The sequence below is a fragment of the Gymnogyps californianus genome, chromosome Z (assembly GCF_018139145.2).
Source record: "Gymnogyps californianus isolate 813 chromosome Z, ASM1813914v2, whole genome shotgun sequence".
NCBI lineage: Eukaryota > Metazoa > Chordata > Aves > Accipitriformes > Cathartidae > Gymnogyps > Gymnogyps californianus.
In genome coordinates, this window is record NC_059500.1 from 84,917,187 (window position 1) to 84,943,072 (window position 25,886).

The following is a 25,886-nucleotide window of genomic DNA, read 5'->3' on the forward strand; positions in this document are numbered from 1 at the left end:
TGTCTCTTTACTTTCTCTTCTGGGTAAACAATGGTGTGATTTCCAGTACAATTACACCTTAATTGTCTTCTCTCTCTACTAGACAAAGTTGACTCCAAATGCAGTCTGTTCCAGAGGTGTTCTGCTTCTTTATTTAATATCACTTTATGGAGTCTGGGTTTCTTACCACTTTATGGAGTCTGGGTTTCTTATCACTTTATGGAGCCTGGGTTTCTTTAACTGGTGTAGTCAGATGGGGATTGGTGATCTGTCTTTCACTTTATTACTGTAGAACACTCATTTCATTAACAGATGTTCAAAACAGCAGAATTGAAAGCATTGCTCTAAAACAAGCATGTTTAGGTAACAAGGATGTTACCTGATCTTAACCATATTTAATCCTTACTGAGCTAATGATAATTTATCTTCTAGCAACTAAATACATACTTCCTTTCTAAATACAGTGCTCTTCTTGACTGTATTAATCCTTACTGAAAATTCACAGTATCAGTTCCATCTTTTTCGTCTGTCGTCTTCTGTGCACTCATTGATTACCAGAATGTATCCATTTTGTTTTTAAATACCATGTTTATGGGCAGAACATGCAAAATTTGTTGGGGGGGGGGGGGGGGAATCGTGTTACATTTAGAATAAATTTTATTATTACCATTAGCAATACTGAACTTATAGAATTGGATACAAGAAGTCTTGAAATTAGTTCCCTTGGTGGTTTTTGTATGAGATTGACTTGGTTATCAGTGATTGATGACTCAACGTTTTTGCTATTATCTTAAACATTATTTCCATCTATTTGCTCTCTTTTAATAAATTTGAGTGTCTGTGATCCCTTACTCCTAAAGATGTGACAGTAATCTGTGACCTTCATCACTAAATATACTTATCTGTAACATTCATTATCATTTAACAGCAGAGTGGTCCATCTAGGAGAGCTCGTTCTTCAACTGTCACAGGTGGTGAGGAACCAACGGTAATAATACTCTTTATCAAGCACTATCTCTAAATAAAATGTGGGTAGATTTAGGTCTTGTACAATAAGAAACTTTTTTCCATAAAGCAGCAGTGTGTTGAATGAAATACAACCACTGAATCAATAGTTATATTTTTTTGCTGCTGTTTCAAATTTTCTCAAAATTTCTCAAAACACTGCAATTTCACTCAAATACTAGCATGTTTTAATAATGTGGCTATGCCACTAAGTTTTCACAAAGCTATGCACTAAGGAAATACCATAGGCTTCTAAAAAATGAAAGATACAATACCTAATTCTTTAAAAACTGATATTGAAAGAATCAGGGATTAGAGACATCAAATCAGTATACATGTAAGTGTGGTTTTAGCTTGCATCTGTCTTCCTTACTCTCCATTAGACTAATTCATTTTAATTCTTAAGGTTGATCTTAATTTGAGAACCGTGGAGGTACAGTGATGTATCATATAGCTCTTAATGGTCTTATTTAATGCCAGTTTTCATTTTCCAGTAGCTGTTCAGCAGTCCAAGGCTGATCATCCAGTAAAATTCTGGAAGTGCTTTTCTGAAAGGGTAACACAAGGAAAGTGGTTTTAATTTATATTGGACTTTGTCAAAAACATCCCATTCATTTTTAACCTGATTAAATGTCAGTCTGAAGCAAGTTATTTCATGGAAATCATTTTACAGTAACTATCATAAATAGCTTTATGAATATATGCACTCCTAGATAATTTGTTTCAGGGAAAGAAATATAATTTACACTTGGTATGTTTCCTATTTATATGTGGTAATGTCAGATTTTAATTTGGGTGTTGATGCATCATTCTGTAATACTGTCTATATTTACTGGTTTTTTTAATTTTAGAATCAGAGGAGCATACTTGTATTTTGTTCCTGCAAATAGCAAATTTTTTTGTGTCCTTGCAAAACCTGCTTGACTTGTTAATCATTAGATAAAATGTGTGCTATATTGAACTGTAATGTAAAGGTATTTTGTTGGCAGAGCGTCTTGTCTTGATTATACTTTTTAGAGCAACATATTAATATTTTTGTGCAAATAACTGAGTTCAAACTTCACTGACTCATAATTAATGCAGCTATATCATAGATGTTTTACCTAATTATATTGCAGCTTACTAATGTGACCCTATCCCCCCACTTTGTCTTCATTCAGCGTGCATTTATACTCTGAAACACAAATCTGTAGAGGACTTAGGACTTAAATAGGATTCGTGCATTTAAATCCAAAAGCATTATCTTCAGAGGTTGCCATTCTCTTTGTCCTTTAGGCACCTAAATTTCGTAGACATACAATCTGTCAATCGTAAAAGTTTCTGGTTCACTTTAGTTTTGCTTTCAGAATCCTTACAAAACCCCTCATGGGACTGAGACCCACAAATCAGAGGTTCTTCAGCCTCAGTCCCTAAAGCAGCATAATTCTGCAGGCGTGCTGGGAGCATGCCTAACACAGAGGCACAGGGGTGGACTGCAAAAAATGCGATGCTGTGGCACCTTAAGAAGAAGTGATGATGCCCCTTGTTATAACTGGCTTAGCTGAGTTACTTATAAGCAGCAAGCACTGAGTTCTGTGCCCTCCTACGTATGAGACGATTTTAATCCACGCGGCTCTTTCAGGAATAGTCCCGGTGCAGGACTGTCTGTCCTCTTGAATCTGTTTTGCAGTGAGAATGAAAGACGCATTGCACTGGCAAGGAAGCGATAACCGTGCTTGGCTCTTCAGCCTGATGACCAATGCACCCAGCGAGTTGAGCCCCTTCAGGAACAGCCGTTAAACCCGAGGGTGGCACATCCTGATTGATTGCTCTAATTACCGTTGTTTTGTATGAGAGTTGGTATTACCGCCGTGGCCCTACCCTGTATGTTTTAGAGTGTGACTGAAGTAGGAAACAGTTTGTGTTGATTTGTGGTTTGTCCTAGCAAGCTTTGGGGCCTGAGGCGGCTATTAAAGGGCATATTCATTCAAACTAACATTACCTGATTTTTTTCCCCTGTGGGTCCAAGTCTAAGCATTTAGATAGCTCATAAGAAACTGATATACTAAATATTATGTGTAACTGTAAAAATGTTACATCTGCCCTAGATAGGCATGGCTGTCTTTTTATATTTGTCAGTGACAGAAGATGAGTAAATTTGTTACTTGAGTGTGTGTAATGAAGTAGGTGTTGATGATTGTAGATAAAGTGCATGTTTGGGTAAATGTAACTGGTTTTTAACCACTTTGCTTTTCAGGACCTTTTTTTTTTTTTTTTTAGTCCCCAAGGATCTTTACCATTCCTCTGTGAAGGGTACATTGTAAAGCTAGTCTGAGCAAAACATAAGTTAATGCATCATGTGTCCCAGCATCTCCATTCTCATGGCATTTTGTCCTTAACCATAATACTTTTTTTTCCCCCGCTATTTACTGAAGGCAGTTGTTAAAAAGAGTTCAGGTTTTGGGTAAAAGGCTCTTGATAAATCTCCCAAGTTTCTACTCTGTGTGGTAGAAACTGGTATCTAACATATGGAAAGGAGATTGAAGGGCAAACTCTGTTTTGCAGATTGCATTATGGGTTGCATTAACCCACAAGGAGAAAGGCTGCTGATCTTGGTAGAATGCTAAAGAGAAAGGAAAGAGCAGGTGGCATAAGTAGAGCATCTTTCTTGTGTTTCTGTATCCTCACAGTTGAAGGTGATAATTTGCAGCATGCCATCGTATAGTGAATAGATCGTGTATTATTACAACTAAATGATTCAATTTCTTGATTTAAAATCTCTGAATTATCCACGCCTTATGTTTGCTCTGTACTGTAGACAATATTAATAGCTTGAATAGAGCAAACATGTAAGAATGTGTAGCAGTCATCCATTGATCCAGAAAATCTGTGAATCACTGTCAGCCCTCTCAATTTCTCCCAGACTATCAGAGACCTTAATGATCTAATATTTAACTAAAGCATTGTCTGTGGACTGTTTTCAGACCACTTACTGTGGCCTTATTGACCACTGATTAACAGTTTGGAAACCATTAGAACAGTGTTGGAAAATGTAGTCTCCTTATCATCGCCTGCCAGCTCTGTGAACTAAGACGAGTGGAAAAACAGCATAGTCCTTCCAGCACTTGACTGTTGAGGAAAGAAATGTATCAGAGTCTCATAGTTTGTTTCAATGGATATTACTTAGTTTCCTCATCTGTTTTCCTCTGTTTTCTATTTCCTATTGTAGTGTGTCAACTTTCTGACCCATTCAGTATCTTTTCTCGTTTCCTTTCTTGATTATCTAGGCAGCTCTCCAGCTCATTGTGTCAACTATGCTCTTCTCTTAAAAAGCAAATATACTGACTTAAGCAAGAGTCTTGGGAAAGAGGTCTTAAGAACGTGAAGCAAGAACAAGAATTACAGTTAATTACTTTGCTGAAGCAAAGAATGTAGAGTGTAGAAAAAGAATGTATCCTCAATTTCAACAGGAGCCTTCAGAGGCCTAAAGAGAGTTATGGAATCCTACTGTGCAATGTAATTCACATCTTCGATCTTTGTAATTTTCCACTGTATACGTGTTTTTAAATGGAATGATCATAAAACACAAATCACCGTTTATAAGGACGTGGAAAGAGTAACTTCTTCACTGGCTTTGTGGCTAGTGTGGTGAATAAAGCTGGAGATGAAGAGGCCGCTATCCAAGTAGCCTTAGTTGTGGCTTAATACTTCCCATGCTTTTGTGAGTCTGCATAGTAACTGAAAGCATGGACAGTATATACTTTAGGGAAAAAAAAAAAAAAAAAATTGTAATAAGATGCAGAATACTTGGACTGAGAAATCTAAGTAGTAAAAGAAGGAAAAACAGTGAAACTCTTAAGAGTTTAAGATATTAATGAATGGATTGCAGGTATTGAACTGGAAACTGGAATCATACTTAGCCCTCTAAGTTTTACCGATTAATTTTGCATTCATCATGTTCATCCTATGTATGCTGTAAGTGGTTATAGACTTTTCTTACACTGTCAGCCATAACGCAGTTGCTAATGATTTTTTTTTTTAAATCTGGCAAAAAAAGATTTCCTTTAAATTAATATAAATTCAATATAATTAAAAATCTTTTTGTGATATCTCTCATGTGACTTTAAATTTCAATCCTTTTAAGCTTTTACTACTCTTCCTTTTACTGTTTCGTGGCAAAAAAAATATAGCTTCTAGTGCATCAAATTCTGAATTAATGCATCTTGCTAATTCCACTTCATTACAATTTTCTAGTTCACCGCATTTGGCATATATATTTCTTAAATAGTGCTTGCGTATATGATTTGATAGTGACTACTTCAGGTTTAAAATAAATTGAATATTAAAAGTACACAGCTGCAGGATAGAAACAAATGTTTTATCAGGCTACATTTTTTTTTAAAGTTTTTTTTTTAAAGTATCCTTTGTTATAGATAGCCGTGACAGATAAGAGGAAGAACATATCCTGAATTCCCAGGAGACCAATCTCAATGTTTCTTTAAATGTTCAGGGCAGTAGTATGGTAAGGTAGGAATAACACTTCTTCATAACGTAATCACGTTGGATTTTTAGTTTAATTACAAGGATTAGAAAGTTTTATGTTAAATATACATAGCTTTGTTCCATCAGAAGAATGGTCATCAGTGCAGTTGTCACTTTACCAGGAAGACTCCTTTCTAAAACTAGAAAGCTTAACAATTGGTTTCTAACCTATGTGAAAGTATTTGATAATTTTCAAGGCTGATTCTTCCCTTGGTTTTATTTTAAGATCATACTAAAAAAGTTTAAAGAGTCTTCCTTAATCATCTTTAATTTCTTACTCATGTGCACTGCTTTGTATTCCAACATCCATTCCAGGTGTTCACGGAATTCAATTTGCATTCACCTAGTGAGAATTTAAGAGCTCAGAGCCATGTAAGAAAGTTAATTCTTTGGAGGACTGAGTCTTCAGTCATTCATCTTTACCAAAATCATTTGCCTGTAGAGCCGATCTCCTGCCTGCATGCAGGCTGCTTGTCTATGAATCAGCCCTGAAACAGAGGCTGTGTTTCAGATGGTCATCTCAGATGTCGGCAAAATACTCAAACAAGCTCACAGCAGTGGCACCTTTGCTTACTCTAAATTGTTGATATCATCACTGTGATACACATATGTCTCTGCCTACAGTGGTTTAACTCAGGCTCCCAAAGAATGGATGAAAGAAAAACCCATATCTACCCCTAGCTCATTGGCTTACTCATTCTCTTGATTTGAGATGGAGACATACTACTCTTTTCGGAGTTTGTGCTAGTGATCAGCTCTTCCCAGCAATTATTTTATACCTTTAATAAAAATACCAGGATTGATGCTAAAATCGTACTGTTACTGTGTAGTGCTGAATTTGTATTGACTTCCAAATTTGAAGTTGTGTCTCAGTAGTTACAGTGACTCCTGTCATTAACAAAATGAGCAAAGACTGCACATGAAGTGACAACAAAAGATCTAATGTTCTGCACAAAACTTGCATCTCTATGCTCTGTTTCTCCTTTATCTAGCACAGCACCACATATTCTCCATGAGATGCCCTGAAATTGCAGAAGTGAAAATGATAGACCTTCCTGTTTGATACATGATAACATGGTTTCTGTGAAAGGACAGAAAGAAAGCATGACTGTGAATCAGAATTCTTTCCATTGTGGGCTTACCACCTAAAAAAGGGCTTTTGGTGTTGGTTTTGGTTTTGTTGTTTTTTTTTTTAACATGAAGAATACTATTGTCTGAAATAAAGACATGCCTTTGACTTCTGTAGTAGGCAATTACCTTAAATATGTAGTCTTTTGCGAGGTGAATTGGATTAATGAGCATGGGAGTAATTTGACCTTTAGAGCAAAGGACAATTCATAGTGTGCATGTGTTTCTTAGCCGCCTTCCCTTGTTACGTCCAGTAACTGTCTGTTGTCAGACATTTGGTTTTAGAGTCAGTCTTTCTTCAAACCATGTCTTGTAAAAAACGTCTCCTCTTTTCCAAGCAGTCTAAAAAGAGCTCATAAATCTTCTTGTAAGCAGCAGATTGTTGGGGGTGGAAGGGGCAGCAACCAGAGCTGCTTTCTGCATCATGGACATTGATACAAGTCCTTTCTTTAGCTCAGATGTCAGAACCATTTCTTCCTAATCTGAACACTGGCATTAACTGTTACATCAGCTCAAGAACGTGCAACGTTGCAGAAAATTTGATGTTCAGGTGCAACAAGCACAATAAGTTTAGCAGTTCAAGTACAAGTTTTGCCTTTCTGTCTGCTGTGCTGCTTTCCAGTTCTACCTGTCAGCATATAAACCTGAAATTCTTTAAGGACCTGTAAATTCACATTTTACATCCATAAGAAAAATGCCATGCCTTTGGCATGCGTGCCATTGACATGCCGTGCCATTGGCATGCAGTGCCATGCATTGCTACAGCCTGTTCAGGGGAAGCCATGATAGAAGCAGACTGCTAGATGAAGGCGTTTCGGTTCGTTTTCTTAGCACTATGAAGCTGCCTATTTCTAAAAGAATTAATGTTACTGATGATGAATTGAAGCACTGCACAAGTTGGGAAGACAGTGCAGTTCAAGCACTGTTTTTCACCCTGTCATGTGATGAAGACCTTTAGGTTTGATCATCCTTCTGCTATCAAGGCAGAAATTTTGAAAGAGCGAAGCAATCTCCAGCATTATAGTCTCCTGATAATTAATGTATGAAGGTATATTTTAATGTGATTAATCTAATAATTAAACCAAGTGCATATTGAACCAAAGATCTAGACATAGATACTGAAAAGCACCTTGCACATGCCAAGTCTTTGATGCAATTATTAATACATGGGCTTCATTAGAGGGCAAAAATACTGTCCTAAGGAGTTTAGCAGTTTGCTTCTATCTGCTGTGAATGACAGAAATTCCTGTATCTTTCTAGCTCTTAGCATTTACATCAATTACTTGAGAAAAACACCTATCCTGAGTATTCTGATTTTCTTGTTTGCTTCACTGACAGCCAGGATACCTGTTCTTAATCCATTATACAAGCAAGTGATGTCTGAAGAGGAGTCCCAAACTAGAAAGTGACTAAGCTTAATAAACATGTAGATTTATGTAGAGTATATGGTCTAAAGACTATTAATTCCCTGGGCATCCTCCCCTTCTAAAATACATATTCAGATGCAGACAGGGTCAGTGTTAAAAATTCTCTCTAGGCTATTTTTCTTCAAGAAGCTTTGCAGCTTGTGCTACAATGCATTTTTTTTTCCTCTGTATGTCCCAGAAAAAAATGTCCAATTGGTTTAAGCATTGAATATTTTCCTCACAGGAAGTACACAAGACAACATCAGCAACACACAATGACATAATTATTGTGTTGAATAGTGACACAACTTGTTTAATGACAATTAGTGCCTTTGGCACTGTTACCGTTATCCGTGTATTTTCGTTAGAACAATGTCTTTCTTGTGGAACTTTTAGTAAAAAAAAAAAATCTTTTCATACTAAAGTTGCAGCTCCAGTTTGGGGTGTATCTTGTGTCTTCAGGACACCTAACCCTGAACGCAACATTTGTAACTATAAAAAAATGGTTAAACTTCAGTTTTTAAACCCACAGTAGTTTCTTGCAACTGATTCAAGACACCCTGTGGTAAAGAAAAGAACACAACTTGCGAGATCTTGACTCAACTGCACGGTTACTTTGATTCTTACTTATCCCTACTAATAAAAGGAAAAAAAATCCACCTTTTTAAGGAAAAATCATTAAAACACAAAGTTCCTTCTTGTCATTATGTGTAATCTACAAATTAAAAAGTTTGAGGGCATATAAGCTTAGCTGTTTTCTGAACAAGATACCTGAATCTGTGCAAAAGTGAATCAAAAGATCTGTTGTGAGAAAAAAATTATTTGACTCAAAGGCACATGAAGAAGAGCTTCTATTAAATGAAATCAGAAACCATGTTTTTCTGTATGTTTGTTGTGTTTAAGAATGTTGTAAGTTAGCAAGTTCCTTTTTTTGAACAACAGACTTATGAAATTTTTTTTTTTAGCTATTATAAAATAACAATACAGTAATTTCTTGCTTGAACAGCCTTCAGTGGCCTATGTTCATACTACACCAGGCTTACCTTCAGGCTGGGAAGAAAGAAAGGATGCAAAGGGCCGTACTTATTATGTCAATCATAACAATCGAACCACAACATGGACACGGCCCATTATGCAGGTATGAAGATCTGTTACAATGCTTAATTTAGACAGCAAACATTTAGCATGTATTGAGTATAATTTCAGCTGAAGCAGCTCTTCAGAACTCTGAAATTTAAAAAAAAAATCCTAAGCATTGTCATGACAACTCAGGATAATCATAAAAAATTGCAATGATTGGGATTTTTTTGTTACTTCTTTTAACTATATTAAGGTACAGGTTAAGTTGATTGCTACAGTGGAAGGAATTTGCAGAGAGGTACATATGAACTAATAAAAGGAGGCAAATGCGTTCTTAGGATTGAATTTGCAAGTTGTGTTGATCTATTAATAGTACCATATATTATTTGCCCTTCCAATTGAATTAAATTAAATACTTGATCTTTAAGAAAGTATATTTAATATTTCATCATCATAATAATAACATCATTTTTTAAGCGTCCTAACTCTGGATGAACTGTGTTTCTGACAATTTGCTAACTTGGTTTTGCTTGTGAAATAGCTCGCAGAAGATGGCATGGTTGGGTCAACAGCAAACAGCAGCAACCATTTAAGTGAACCCCAGATAAGACGGCCTCGTAGCCTCAGTTCACCCACAGTAACTTTATCTGCTCCACTAGAGGTGAGAAATGCTGTTACCAAGAAAGATCAGTTATGTCTGACTTCTCATTCTTTGTTGTCCTTATAACTTTTTCTTTTTTAGTTATGCCACACAGCCACTTCTCCCTATTATTGATTTTGCCCTAATATATTGCTGTTCTCTTTAGCAGTTTTCCATCTGGATCTTTATATTGTACAATAGTATTACTTAACTTTTATGGTCATTGAATGATGTATTTTATATATGATTATTTGGTTTGGTCAGCTAAAACATAGTCTGTGTGCATGTCTGAAACATACGTTGTTGTGACTCCCTTCAAGTGTTACGAGTGTGTAAAATCAGAAATACTTTTTTAAGTTGAAACATTTATTTTGATGCTGATAACTTTGAAAATAATACATGCAATTGAGTTTGGAATCTTTGAATTAAGATAGTGATTGCGTTTTATATTCCTTGTCTTTCAAAAGGGTATTTAATTTCTTTTAAGTATCTTCAAAAGTAATTCAGAATACCATTGAATGATGTTCACTGCAGCATGTCTGAAGAATAACTTAAGTGGCTTCTTACGCAATCACAGACAATGTGTGTTTTACTTCTGAAAGTATGATTGAAACTCTTGAATCAGTTAAACATGGCTGTGTTGAGGAGAGTAAGTTCTTAAAAATTTCTGCAAACTTAAAGCATGGCACCTTATTTGTCATCCTCTCTCACCGTCTCTTTCCTACTTGTGTCTCCTTTGCCCCTGCAAAAGTTTGCCAGCAGTCAAGTGAAGATTGTAACATTTAGTTCATTTTATGCATAATTTTTCTTTGTTCCTTATACTGAAATGTATTCATACTATTGAGCAAGTTGTTAAACAAAGGTAGGATTATTGGACAGATTGTGTAGTGAGGTGGTTATAGTTCATATCTAAAATAAATTATCTCTACTTATATGTAATTCAAATAAACCCTTTAACAATGAACTACTTAAAACTACCCTTGCCATTGTTAATTTTGAAGACCAAATTTACTGTAATTTAAATAAATTAAAATATTCTGAATATCTTAAACTAAAACATTAAGGGTGTTCCTCTCCCTATTGACATTTTAAACAGTTGAGCTGGTGGAAGTCACTGAAACTTGAGCTAGCTTTTAGGGGCAATAACCTATTCCATAGCTACAAGACCAGTGTTCTCTTCACTTCAGAATATTCAACTAATCAGTTCGGTGGTTTGTTCAATGCTCTGAAACCACAAGGGTGCTGAAGAGCACAAATTTGTCGTCTTGTACCCACCTCTATATTAAATCTTTTTTTTTTAAAAAGTAAGGTGTAGACTTACTAACATTAAAATGTTAAAAGGATACAACCATGAGAAAAAAAGAGTTCAACTTTTTAGAAGTTACTTCTTTTGTTTAAATAGTTATTTTATTGTAGAATGTTCAACTTCTTTGTGTACAAGACATATAGAAAGCTTTTATTTAATACAAGATATTTTAAATGCTGCTTTTGAACACTGTAATCTAACTGCATTTTCCATCCAAATGCAGCTCAAAACAAGCCACAAATAAGGCTAGAATAATTTTGTAAATATCAGTGTTGGTGCCTCATTTTCTAATGTAATACTCAAAAAATAGTAATTAGATGTAGGCTAAGTTAGACAATTGCCAAAATAAGCATGCATAGATTTACTGAATCTTAATAATTAGCAAAACAAGAGGAAAACAAACTGTTATCACATATCAGCTAATGAGAGCATGTTTTTGGGAAGTAACTGAAAAGTACAAATGCAAACAAGATTTAAACACAGTACTTACGTCTTGTTTTCTGATTGTGATAGTCTGTATTTTCAAAGGTGAGTAAATCTGGATCAAATTTTTCAAGCTGTTTAAGCATCTAAATGTGCAGTTTCCCAATGAAATTTAAAAAAAAAAAAAAAAGACATCATGTAACTTCTTTTTTTTAACCAATAGGTATTGATCAGTGAAGCAGTTTTGTGGCTGTGATCATTTATTTAAAAAAAATAAATAATTGTCCAAAATCTGTAATTGCAAACCTCTGTTTATTTTAGGAACTTGTTTAAAGTTCATATTTAACTGTTTTGTCTGAAGTTATAGTTGAGAATTTCATTGAAAAGTGGATAACGTTACCTCACATTGAGGATACTCTCTTGTTGTAAAGTGAGATATTGCACCATGAAGCACAAAGCAATGCTTTTATTTTTTTCCTTGGTAAAATGAAATATTGACATGTACATGGCAGCTGCAGTAAAATATATAATCAAATGTAAATATTGTGGACATTATCATTGCAGAGGGAAGTGATAAAACACTGTGTCCTTCACAGCAAAAAGCTCGGTGTGTTGTAAAGGAGCAGAATTTAGCTAAGTAAGTTCTAGGAAATCAGTCCCAGCACTTAATTCTAGTATTAGTTACATCTGGAATGAAAAACTATTTGCTGTGAAACCAATTTTTATTCATTTTACGGTATTGAGTGACATTGAACAAATCTTAATATCTTTCATTTTCTTCAGGGTATCAAGGACTCCCCTGTGCGCAGAGCAGTGAAGGACACCCTTTCCAATCCACAGTCTCCACAGCCCTCACCTTACAACTCTCCTAAACCACAACACAAAGTTGCACACAGCTTTCTTCCTCCTGGCTGGGAGATGCGAATAGCACCCAATGGCAGGCCCTTCTTCATTGATCATAATACTAAAACTACTACGTGGGTGAGAGAAATTCTAGATAATGAATTTTAAATCAGTTGCCATCTTTTAAATGTTTCTGTCTTCTTTTTCCTTCCTATATACCCCCCTTTTTATTGTGGCATTTGTCTTGTCTTTGAGGGGGGATTTGTCAGCCTAGCTTTTCATAAAACTGATGTAGGAATCTCACTGAATCCTGCATGCAACCACGTACAGTGGCAATCGACTTGAGTAGCTAATTTCATGAAATGACTATAGTGCTGCCATTGCTGCACTCAGAGAATGGAACCTTATTTGTTCATATCCTCTTAGATTTTGGTGCATTTATACATCATATACCATGCAATAGTGTTTTGCATTTTGTATTTGACCTTTTTATACTTGACGAATCATCGCATACAAGTACTGTCCTTTAAATTCCCCAGATTTGGGTTCTAGAGGCATACAGTGCAATGGAGATTTGGATTGTTGTTTACTTTGAGACTGTCCATAATTGTATTGTATTTCACTGTGACTAGCACTACTTTTTTATTAATATAATGTATGTTCATCATCTTCAGTTAACGGAATCTGTTTTATTACTTGTTTTATGTCATGAGGATCCATTTTTCAATAATTGTGCAATTTTGATCAACAAATTGAAGAAATAAAATTACACTAGGAAAAAAAAGTCAAAGACAACCCAGCATTTCACATCACCCTTGAAATACGAGTTGTACTTTAATTTGTTAGGCATCATTCAGATTCCCAGTGACCACTAGTTACATGACATATTTTTAATGGTGGTTCTTAATGGTTTTCCCAGGTGCATGTGGGTAAATTATGTGTGTGGAAATCTCAAGCATTTTTTGTCTAGATTTGTCTTCTGTGACCTATTTTACTTGCCCCTTTTTGCCTCATTTGGACATTGATGTAATAATATCTGTGCATTGATAAAAATGTAAGGAGCTCATTTTCATTCTTTTCGAGCCTTTTTGTGATAGGATGGCTTATTTCTCTTATGTTTTTAAGAGCCAAAAATGTGCATATGTATCTAAATGCCACTTATTGGGAGTGCATGCATTCCTAAGAAAAGGGCTGTATTTTTTGAAGCATATTTCTGGATATAGCGCACTTCATGGAGTCAAAGTCTTACATCACCCTAACTAACGTTTAACATTTTAAAAATCATTTCAGTATATGAATCCTAATGAAGTATGTGATACATCCAAATACTAAATGTTCTATCACTTTTATATGTTTTGTTTTATTCGCAGAAAATAAGAATAAAAGAATAACTGTTACGTAGGAAGATTCTTTTCCAGATAATTCTGTGTTTGACTTAGTATGTAGATCTGATTTGATCTGTTGGATTTACAGTTCCATATTTCTGTTACAGGAGGATCCACGACTGAAATTTCCAGTGCATTTGAGATCAAAAGCATCTTTGAACCCTAATGATTTGGGCCCTCTTCCTGTAAGTGATAATGTGTATGTATTTTAATATATACCTGCTATCTTATGTGATCTGATCTATTACTGCAGTCATATATTGTATGTGGACACATACGTTGCTGTCATCACTTTTCTGAAGATATTAAGGCTATGTTTGTATATAGCACCAAAAAGCTTTACTGTGATCTGTGAATCAGTCAGGCTCTTTGAAGCCAGCCCATAGTATTTCTGAAATGATTGCATGTTTCTTTGCTTATCTGAAGCTTTGAGCTTTGAAGAAAGTTACCTTGGTTTTATCTTTGACTATGTGCTTTTAGATAATTACCTGTTGCTTTAGGAAAAAATGGAGCAGATTGTTCAAAGCGAGCTCTATCAATGTGCCAGCATATATTGGCATTCAGAAATCTAAACAAATTTTGATTTTTCAATGAAGCGTCCATATTCTGCAGATAAAATTATCATTTTAACGTCAGAAGTTTTGTCATACTTGTAACCAAAGTATAATATTGATTTACAGCCATGTCAAATACAGAGCTTTGCTTTGATTTTAAAAAAGTGCATCCTTAATGGCAGGGACTAGTCTATGAAAGCTAACACTTTTTCTAAGGTGCTGATTTTTACGGTGTGGTGTTAATTCAGCTCATTGCCTCATATATACTAAGCATACTTTTGAGAAATTGCCATTGAAATTGTACTTGCAACACTGGAAACCTTAGTGACGACAAGCCACTAATTGTTACCAGCACTCTCAGTGCTCCAGCATGTACTATGGACAAGCTGGCTGCAAACAGCTGTGCCAGCAGAAGAGGCTACTGTCCCACCCTACAGGACATGGCAGATTAAATTATTTTAAACAGTTTGAATAACAAGTCTTTAATCCCACTCATTTTCATTCAGCTGGGTTACAGTTTACTTAGATGAACCACTCTGCCAGCAGACCAAAATGAGTGCTGCTTTTGGGCAAGAGTGGTGACAAATGCTAGCTCTGGTGAGGGGCGATAACCTCTGTTACCACCTATGATCAGACATCCTCCTCTAAAACATCCTGAAATCTCGCTGCCCTTGTCTTGATTAGCAAAAAGTTTTGCCTTGTATTTAAATCAAGCTAGGCCACTTGTCAGGCCCAGTGTCTTGAATCACTGATTAGATCGAAAACTATGCGCAGTTGAACATATTTATTATGATGCATTTGCTGGTTACAACACAGCAGTAATGCAATTTGTCTTTAAGAAAACAGCTGTGGAAGTAGCTGTTCTTTTGCAATTCTTCAGATCCGTTGAGCATGCGTTAATCGTCAAGGACACATTGCTCAGATAGGAGGCACCGCATGGGAGTAACTGAAAGGCCAATTTACAATATATCCCGTTAATAGCAAGAGGTAAAACATGCAGTGAAATCAGGATAGCCTGACATACATCACTGGAAATATATAATCAGTAACAGATTTAAACTCAGTTAAGCAATCCATTTTTGAGTGAGGTAAGAATGACTACAGAATTTAACAAGGGTTTCTCAAAAAAGATTGAAATGAAATAATTTCTCATCTATATTTTATAGAAGTCTGAAGCTCATGTAGAGCACACAGGTGGAATGAGTGTTAGACTGGACAGCATTGCATATACTAACAGTGCGCCATTTATTCTCATTTCTATACTATAGTCATTTGGAAGATGAGGAAAGGGAATGGATAAAAAGGGAAGAATTGAGGACTAGGTTAGACGTTCTTGTCCCACTGTAATGGGATCCTGGCTTACATATTTACAGTAAATAGAAGTAGAAGCAGAAACTCTCAAACCTAACCAATGGTGGACAATTTATTCTTTGTGATCATTTCCTCATAGTAGGAAATGGGTATAAACCATGATGCAAGAAGTTTCCACTTCCAAGCGTTAAAAAAATATTTACTGTATTGGATACAGTTACCTGTATAAATAGCCAGTTCTTTGAATCTTCCTAGATTTTTGGCCTTGAAATAATGTGTCTGTGATCGTTTTGTGTTTTCTGCCTCACAAGCATCTATTAAACAATTTAAGTAGTATTGCTTCAAGCTGTGCGAGAGTGGCAGTATTTCACTTATTTTTTCTCTTTTTTTTTTATTTCCCAATTCCAGCCTGGTTGGGAGGAAAGAATACATTTGGATGGAAGAACGTTTTATATAGACCATAGTAAGTAAGCACTCAGGTACTACAGCAAATAGACAAAGGGAGGTAATAAATATTGAAGTGAAAGCTTTATAATTTTACTCTTCATTTAGGAAGCCAGGTGTTGATATGTGGAGACATTGATACCAGAGACTTAGTGCCCTCATACGGTACTGTATATTCACTGAAAGCTTGCTTTTAATTGGTTCATCAAGCTTTGTCCCTCTCTGACTTGTGAAGCATTAACATTTCTTCTTTGTGGTTTCTTTTGTTCTTGTTGATATTTTGGATTCGTTGTTGTTGTTGTTGATGATCCCATGGCTTATTTGCACTTAATAAATTAAAATATACACTAGGAATAGAAAATAAGATGAGAAAAGATCATATAGCCACAACTCTACATAGAGGTAGTGGAGAAATTAGCACTGATAAGTACTCTTTCCTCTCCTTTAAGAAGGTCTTGTGGCAGTGCTGATTCTGATCTTATTTCCTATTTATAGCATGTTAAACTGCACCCAGCCCATTAATATTATTGAGTTCTGTTAGTGAAGTTCTAGTGTAAGTGATGTTTCATTGTAGACTTGTCTTATTACAGCATCTCAGAACTACTGTGTGAGTTTTTGTTGTTTGAAAATAAAGCAGCCCAGAAAGGTCGGGGGGTGGTTCTTTTTTTTTTTTCTTTTTTTTAAGACTGCAGCTGGACTTTATAATGAGATATTTCTACTGATGGCATAATCTTCACAGAAATAGATAACTCACAAAACCTAATGTGAAGAGGGTACATATGCTACGCAAAACTTAGAATTAAAATCTTAAACTATTATACATATTTGACAGTATTATGTTTTTCCTTCAGCATCAGTAACACTGACTCCGATGCTTATCTGTAGTTGTATATATGGCATTATTAAATCATTATTAAAAGACTCACTAAAGTAATACGAATTTTGAAATTGTATAAATAGTTTTAAATAAAAATTAGAAATAATACATTCGTCAAGCACAAGATTAACCTTTCAAACATCAGTACAGAATTATTCTTTATACCTTCTGTAATTGTTTTTCCCAACAGATATCTGGAAACTTAAATATGGCAAATTATTCTAAACTGCTGCCACTGAAGAGTCACAGAATAAAAATGTATTCTTTAAAATACCTGTATAATTGTTGAGCCTCCCAACCTCCTTTAAAAAGTTTTAATTTTTCAGTCTCCTAAATCTACTTAAGCATGTATTAGTCTCTAAAAGTAAATGGAATGTTAAAGTTGTACATTAATTAGAACTCCCCAAAGAATTTATAATTGTTATAAAACTAAATTTATTTGCATCTGAAATCTCTCTCTAGTTCCTCTTTTGATCTGAGTTTTTTTAGCTTTTTATATAGCAGTTTTTACAAAAGTTTAGAGGGTTTTTTCAATAATGCTGCTTGTTTCCAGCAAATATCCTTTTGGTGTCAGGCTGGTGCCACACCACTACAATTACAAGTGGACTCTAGGAGCAGAGGTGGTGCCGGTGGTATTAAGTGGACATGTTGCAGCTCCATTGTGATAATGTTGTGCTCAGTATTTAGGGAATGACTGCAAACAGCATTCAGTGCTCAGTGATTTGGCTTGAGCAATCTCAATAGTAGCATTTTTTTTCACAGTATTGATAAGGAAGTGCAATGACATTTGACTGTATATGATAGGTTTGTGACAGAGCCTGCTGACTCTTGTTTCATGGCTAACTTGAGAGCATACGCTGAAATCAGTCGTGGGTGCGATCAGCTGTGCTCACCCTAAATAGGCAAGTCTCAGTAGTCCATTACCATGATAAACTGGCCATCATTTCAGTCATTCTCTGCTAAAGCAATTGGTTAAGATGCACAAATGTAGTCAGTTTCATTCCTAGAATACAAGATAAATGTTGAAAGCGTTGACAGATTCAGCTACTATTAATGTCCTGGTTCCTCAGATACATTTTGTAATTCTTCTGCATAATTATCCAATACTGTTGTCCTGTTTTTGAAATGTTTTTCTTATCCCTGAGAGAAACTAAAAAAGTCTAATGCAACCAGCACAGAAACCTCCTCTTGTGGAGCAATACTAACTGCTATTAAGCATGTCGTATAAACTAGTAAAGCAAAGTACTGCTAAAATAATTTAGCTATTACTTGTAACATAGTAGCCTGAAAATATAATATTTTTAGATTTTTAACTGTAAACAGTTCTAATTTCTGCAGCGGTCAATCTTTTAACAAAAAATACAGTCTCTAGTTCTCCATGATTGGTCCTTAGCTAGCTAAGTCAACTTTATTTACCGTCCATGAATAAAATAGTATTCTGTATTCATTGTAGCATGCATCTACTTCTGCATTTCCTAGGAGCCTTATAGGCAAATATGATCTACCTGTCGGAAGGTATTGTGAAGGAAAGCACAAAGGTTTTCCAACCATATTCAGAACAGTTGTCAGTGGTTCACTGACAGAGGGATGGATATATTAAATGGGTTCCCCTCAAAGTCTGTCTTGGATCCACCATTCTTCAATATGTTCATTAGTGATTTGAACAATGAATTAGGGGGAATGTACTCATTAGTTCAGCAGGAAACAACAGTGTAGGAGAGCTGAGAGGTGCTCACTGGAACAGGATGAGAAATCAGAATGAGTCTGGCAAACTGCCGCTGTAGTGGCAGTGTAGTAGAAGTAAGATGCTGTTTAATAAGAATTGCAAAGGGTTACTCAGAGAGGGAATAACTAGCAGAATTTTGGTGGAAAAGGGCATGAAAAATATCATCGACTGGACATGAGTTAACTCATCCTGTGATGTATCAACAGGAGTGTCTTAAATAAGACATGAAGTAATCCTTCTAATCTCATTAGCACTGGTAATGTCTTGGCTATGATAATACTGTATCTAGCATGGGGTCCCAAACTTTTAAAGAAAATAGTGGACCACTTGGAAAGAGACCAGAGGAGACGGAGGAGAAGAGGGAATCCTCAAAGGCCCTAGAGCCCGATTTATGAGGAAAGACAGAGTATTGTATTTGTGTGAAGACTCAAGAGAAATGGTAGATTTTTGATAATGTGCTGCAAAAGGAATTAATTTGTTATCCAGATCCACTTTGGATAAGACAGAGAATCTTGAGCTACAATTCCAGGTAGAGTGGTCCACGTTAGACCCTTCTAATTGTTGGGGCACTTAAGCCTGGGAATAGAGTTTATAATACGAAGCCCCTGTCACTGTAGCACTCTGAAAAAAAAATTAGGCAAAGATTTGTCAGTAACATCGTACACTCTTAAGTATGTAGGGCAATAAGAAAGAATTGACAAACTTGCAGTCATTTCCAGTTCTATTATCTTTGATTTCATGGAAAATTACCACCATGATTTGTGGCTGTCAGTTTCAAGTAGGTATAAGAAATGAATTGGTATAAAACCGGTAAACTTTGTAGAAGGAGATGTGACTGAATAGGTTGAAGCAAGATGAAACGGGCCAGATTAGGTGTCACACCTTTATGGCAGGCTCCGGTCTGTGGATCTCAAGTGGTTTCTGGAGCTGTCAGTCTAATAGCCTTCCTCCGTAATTTCGATAAGCACTACATAGACTTAATGTGTAAAGGGGAATAAAATAGTATTTTAATATTAAATTAACTGATAGATCAAATTTCTTGAAATGTGCTTGTGATCTTTTTGAATTTTCTTCAGTTAACATTTAATGAATGTCACCTTTCAAATCCCAGTCCATTTTAAAACTAGCTTGGGATGCTCAAAAGTTATGGGTCTTTTCCAACTGTAGAAACATGGAAAATACTTAAGTTTTAATATAAGTGGGTTTGGTTCTTTGCTTTTACTTATAGTAGCCATAAAAACAATTTTCTTGAAACTTAGTGTGTTTATTCCCAAACCTAGCAATTTCAAAACTTAAAATCTGGACTACTATCTTAATATACAGTTCATAAATCAAAGCAGTGTATGTAACAAACAGATGTATTATTATTACCCTTTCAGTGCAGGAAATGGATGTCTTAAACCTTGCCATTGCAGGTGGCATCTAGTTTGGTTTCTGGAGCATTGTCTTATTGTTGCAACATCATCATTTTGTTGTGATTCTGTTGTGTTCAGAATCTTGTGAGGAGCAGTTGTCTGGAGGCAGGGAGAGTTTCACCATGGTCCTGTATAACCTTACCATGTCACCCTCCTGGTGCTCTTAAAAACAGTAGATGAAAAGTGGATTCTGTCGCGTTACTGCCAAAATCTCCTTCGGTCAAAACTGAATGATCTCTTATGCCCTAACTGTGTAATTTTGCCTCCCTTAATGGTCCTATAACCTTTTCATTAAATCAGTGTCTAGGACTTTTTCTTAAAGAGGTGTTATTCCCTCCAAATTTAAATACAGACTGCCTTTTAGAAGTATTACATTTTGGCTATCTTTATGCAAAATTTCAAAAAAGTAAACTTAGTCTGTCATTTGACAAAGTTCTTGGGTTCCTTTACCTTTCAGGCATGAAGTCTGTGTATTTCTAATACGAGTTGAATCCAAGACCATGTTCAAATGGAACATGTTTACTACTACAGACGTTGAAATAAAAGCAGTGTAAATACACTGGATTCTGTTGTAGTTTTGCATTTTTGAATGAGTGTTTTCAACTAAACAGTGTGATGGGGTTTTGATGTAGATGGGTGAATGCAGCCTTTTCTAACCCTGAAATACTAAGTTGTGGAAATGGTAGGGAAAACAGTTGTAGGGAGAAAAAACCAACATAAATTCACAGTGTGGTAACAGAGAAGTAATGATATAATTTCTTTTGTTATTTACAGATAATAAAATTACCCAGTGGGAAGACCCCAGACTGCAGAACCCGGCAATTACTGGTCCAGTAAGTACTGCTATGGTTTTTTTCCATTAAATGCTGTGACTCACGTACATTTGGTATAGGCAGGAGGCATTATCGAGCAGCAGGTCACGCTTGTTCTCCAGATCAGGTCAGACTCTGCCTGATGAACAGACCAGGAAGCAGGACCTCTGCCTTGCGTTGCCTTTTCCTGACAGACGTGGGAGGCTCAGGTGCCAGCTTTTGTGCGTCTGCGAGGGCAGGGGGAGCTGCTATCGTGTGACAGCCTGCCAAGGTGCCCCAAAACTGATGCCTTGTCCCCGGCGTTCAAATGGTTGTACCACTCTGTGGACCCTATTTTGTTACACACAGGCTCTGTGCACTGGGGACTCTTCCAGCCTGCTGCCTGTGGTCCAAAGCAGTAGTGGGCTAATTAGGAATCACTGGAACATTTGGAACTACAGTGCTGTGCGCGCTATTCCCAGGTCAGACAATAGGTTCGAATTTGATGGGTTTGGAGGCTTTCCTAGCAGCACCTACCTAGCTAGGGAATTTTTCCAGTGGTACGGTATGATTCCTGTCTTGTAGCCATTAGCATGTGAAGTTGGCTTCTGCCTTGGAGTGTCTAGGAAACATTCCTGATCAGTAGATATGACAGTAAATCGCAGAATACCTCTGTTTCAGCGGGGAGGAAGAGAAGGCTCTTCAGAAGGATAGAGACTCTTGTTTGGCTGGTTTTAATTTTTTATATTGTTGTATTATTTCTGAGTGAAGCTCCGTCCATTCGGAAGCTGCATAGCTAAATAGTCTGAATGGTGTTTCACCCTCTGAAACACACAGAAACCCATCATTTCTCATTTGTTCCGTTCTTCTCCTGCAACCTGAAGTTTTCTGCGCTAAGTGATGGTGAATGTGGTTTCTGAAAGAAATCTATTACTGATGTGATCCCTGGCTGAAAAAATAAAAAATTTAAGATTACAACATGGTTTTTGTTGTTGTATTTGCTGCTTGTTGTGATGATAGGATTCCAGGACAGAAGTAGTAGAGTGATATCTTTAGCTTACTTTTGACATCCAAACAGATGAATTGAGGGGAAAAATGTGATTTTAAATAAATTACATCTAAAATAATGTAAGTGTAAAATATTCTTCAGATTTTTTCTTTCTCCACACTTGCTGATATTATAAATTAGTCAGTGTGGAACAAACAATATTAAATCTTTGCATCTTATCTTTTATTCCTCCATTGTGTTAAAATAGTATGTTTCTATATTAAGCTATGTGAAGGGCACATGTCTGCTCCGAATCGAAGTCAGAAGATCTTGGGAATTTCAAGCCAAGTTCTCTGTGCTGAATCCTAGATTGTAAGGTTTTAGGGATGTGTATAGAAGAAATGTTCATATTTACCTATTATCTGGGTCATTACTGACAATAGGATTTTACTGAGCTGAGACACTGTGCTATTCATTTTTAGATTTCTCGATAATAACCTGTTTACACTCGATATGGGAGAGTTGTGACTATGTGGATTCAGAGTGTAAAAAAGACAAAAATTGGGTCTATCAGTTTTAAGAGACATAAAACTTACTGCAGATAAACTAAGAGATTTCAGAATATCAGCCTTAGAAAAAATAAATACATGCTTTTACTTTAATATCAGATTTTCAAAACATCAACTATATGGAGTGATTCTTTGACCTTTTTATGCTGGTTGATGCCAGTTTATGCCATTTTATGGTATTCTGAGTGATCAGACTTCCACCCCAAAGATGTTTCCAGGTGCCAAGAACACCTTTTTATTTTGGGTAAATCCTCAGGATTTTTAAGGGTCTCAGGATGCAGCAAATTAACTACTGCATGGTCTAATTCCAATGGCTCTTGTTTATTAATAAGATTAATAATAATCACTTGTTTGAACATAATTGCTTTTGGAGTGATTTACCCATTTATCATGCACTTAATGCTTGAGATACTAATATACACTATGCTATACAAATTCTTAATGTTTATTTTCCCAGAAATGTTAAGCATAAATGAGAGAGACTATCTGGGAAATTTTGCTTTAAGATAATAAGGGTCATTCATGATCCCATTAAGTAAATAACAGTTATTTGTGTGGGGTTTTTTTTTAAAGAGAAAGCAAGATCAAATCCATTTTACAACCATATAAGCATTAAGGATTCATCTTAATGCTTTTAATAGTATTTTTGGTGCCATGACAAAAAAAAAAAAGAACTACTTAAATTGCATTTCACATTGCATTTAAACAATGGAAACATGTTGAAAGATTATTTAATGGCTGTAGTAAAGTCATATTATCATCAGAGTAAAATGATTTAGATGTTTTGTTGGGTTTTTTTTAATTTTTCATGTCTCATCATCCACAAGAGAAAACCCATGTAGAAAGATTTCCACCTCCCGCTCTCACCTACATCCAGTCATGAATCTACTTCAAGACCAGCCCATACCTTCCCTCCCCACAAATCCCAGTCCTCACGCAGAAACTGAACTTGAACCAGAGCTTTGCAATTTGTGATTCAGCCTTCAGGGAACAGAGAACGTAACTTTTGCAGTCCTGTGGAATTCAAAATCATTCTTTTGCTCCCAAGAAATCACACTTCATTTGTTTAGCTAGTTGTTTTACTAGGTCTACTCTTTCATCTTGAAGGAACAGTAGAGCAAAGGAAAGTAAGGATGTAGTTGGAAAATATTATGATCAAGGACAGGAAGCTTTTTTTTTTTCCTCTTTTTTCTTTTTTTCAAGGCTCTTTCCAAACCCTGATCAAATTGATGTTGTATATGGTGTCAAAAATCAGAGAATTAAGGATTCTTAATTCTCAAAAAATTATTTGTCAGAAATGTAGGTTGCAGTCATAGGACTGGCAATCAGGAGTATGGATGGCTCTTATCTGTACTCCTGCTTGATGGCTGATGCACTTCAGTGCTTTTGTCTGGTACTACTTGGTGCCTTAAGAGGCTTGGCCTTTCTGGACGTTTGTATACGTTTCCTAGCTGGTGCAAAAGCAAAGGAGTCTGATGAAGACAAGTAGGTAGCAGAAGAGAACGCTGTCATCTTAGTGACTACTGTGATGGTCAGCAAGTGGCATGTGGATTAACATCAAACATGGCAATCTTCTAGCTTAGTGTCAAATCCTTGCTTACCTATACAGTATGTTAGCAGGAAAGAGAAGCACAGTGTTAAAATAGAGTTGTCTTTCAAAACTCTGAATGACAGAGCTTGTGAGAACCTTTGTTGAACCTTGATTTGTGCGTGCCTGGAATCATCCTGAGAGGCCTTTCAGGCATCTGGAAATCCAAGTAAATATTTCAGAGACCTGTGGCATTTGTTAAGGGGTGTTTATATATGCCAGAAACCAATTTCCAGCTCTGCTGATTAAGGTAATTCTGCCAACCTTCACTGTGCCTTTTTTTTTTTTTTTAAACTTCTAAAATTGTTCTGTTACGCTGCTATTACTTAAAAATGTGATGTAATTCACAGGCAGCTGCATTGAGTGAGTATTCAGATAAATATTACACAGTGACTTGTACTTGGTTCAAAAAAATGTTAATTTGTTTATTAAATGCTTTCAGATTCTGAATTAAAGACATTATGAAGGTGTATATTTTCATTATATGTAATTTACAAAATAGTTTTTATATAGTTTGGTGATAGTTTGATAACTATTAAGAATTAGATTGAATCACATTGGGCTGAAAAGGTAATTTCTAGCTGTGGATATTCCCCTGCCTAGTTAACTCTGCTGTGTAGCTATACATTGTGTCCTGCACTTTTTGGAGGGCAAACAGTGTTTGTTGTTAATGTCATAGCTTTACTGGAGCCTTTTAACTTGTTCTTAGGTTCATTTTCAAAATTCTTTGAGTTTTCTGTCTTTTGAGTAGCACCTAATAATGCTTAGCACTTCCAGCTGTGCAAATCCATGTTCTGTGGTAACACTAGTCATTTTCAAAATTCAGTATCATATGGCATGCTCATTATTTCCTAATGAGACACATGGATGGCAGCAACACATTCCAGATTTTTTTTGTCTGTGTTAAAAATTGGTTTTGCTCTTTTCTGTTCCTAAGAGAAGAAAAAAAATGAGGGTAAGTAGTTGATAAAAAGAACAACTGGGTTGAAAGTTTTCATACCTTTTAACTCAAATTATGCACTGAGAAATGGGAAAATTTTGGCTGCTGTACTTCATGCATCGTGGGTTTTATTAGATGAACCTATGGCATACATATGTAGATAGCATGTCTAACTTTCTTTTTTGTTTAAATAATGTTGGAATATCAAACTGCTAAATAGCTGGAATAATCTGTATTTATGATTCTGTCTCTGATAGGCAGTTCCATATTCCAGGGAGTTCAAACAGAAATATGACTATTTCCGGAAGAAGTTAAAGAAACCAGTGAGTAGAAACGTGCTGCTTTGTGTTGGAATCAATTACGCTATGTCTGGGAGAAACAACAGACTATCCCAAGCATAGATACAGAATGGTGTTGTATCTTGCTATAACACACTTGCCAGTTTTTCTTGATTGTGCTACTCCTAAAGGGGTTAAGTAGGAACCAAAAAAATGAAGAAAAGTTTGAATTTGATTGATTTCTCAACAAAAACATTTACAAATCTTTAAGACTCCCATTTTTCTATATCAGTGCAAAATCAAAGTGATGAGGCAGCAAGGAAGTAGCAGTGATTCACTATTTCCCATTGCAACTGAGAGTAATTGGTGTGTTACAAGCCTTTAGGTTGAAAATAGGCTTGAGGATTGATATTTCTCCGTCATCTTCAACAGTGGACTTCGAAGGACAGAGCTGGAACAAGTTGGCAGAGCAGAGCCCACAGTTGTGCTGGATCTGGCACAAGCTTCTAGTGTTCTTGTTCTGTGAAAAAAAGTATTTTCAGTAACATCTTTAACATCAGAGAGCACTCAGTATTAGCTTGCATGTGATATTGGCTCATAATTAACAGTAAACAGCCTTGGCAACACCAACTATAATTTGAAGAGGGTCTTGCCAATGTCTTTACCTGTTTATTGATAGCTCCTTGAAT

General features: G+C 35.9%; 1 protein-coding gene across 1 annotated transcript in view; it reads left to right on the plus strand.

Annotated features, from left to right (window-relative positions):
* NEDD4L (NEDD4 like E3 ubiquitin protein ligase) overlaps nucleotides 1-25,886 on the plus strand; it is a 223,099-nt gene that overhangs the window by 177,506 nt on the left and 19,707 nt on the right. The window contains exons 13-20 of the mRNA XM_050912459.1: nucleotides 908-967; nucleotides 9,046-9,177; nucleotides 9,661-9,780; nucleotides 12,272-12,469; nucleotides 13,824-13,901; nucleotides 15,990-16,044; nucleotides 20,818-20,876; nucleotides 25,177-25,242. Coding sequence (XP_050768416.1) covers nucleotides 908-967; nucleotides 9,046-9,177; nucleotides 9,661-9,780; nucleotides 12,272-12,469; nucleotides 13,824-13,901; nucleotides 15,990-16,044; nucleotides 20,818-20,876; nucleotides 25,177-25,242 — 768 coding nt within the window. The remainder of the gene's footprint in view (nucleotides 1-907; nucleotides 968-9,045; nucleotides 9,178-9,660; nucleotides 9,781-12,271; nucleotides 12,470-13,823; nucleotides 13,902-15,989; nucleotides 16,045-20,817; nucleotides 20,877-25,176; nucleotides 25,243-25,886) is intronic.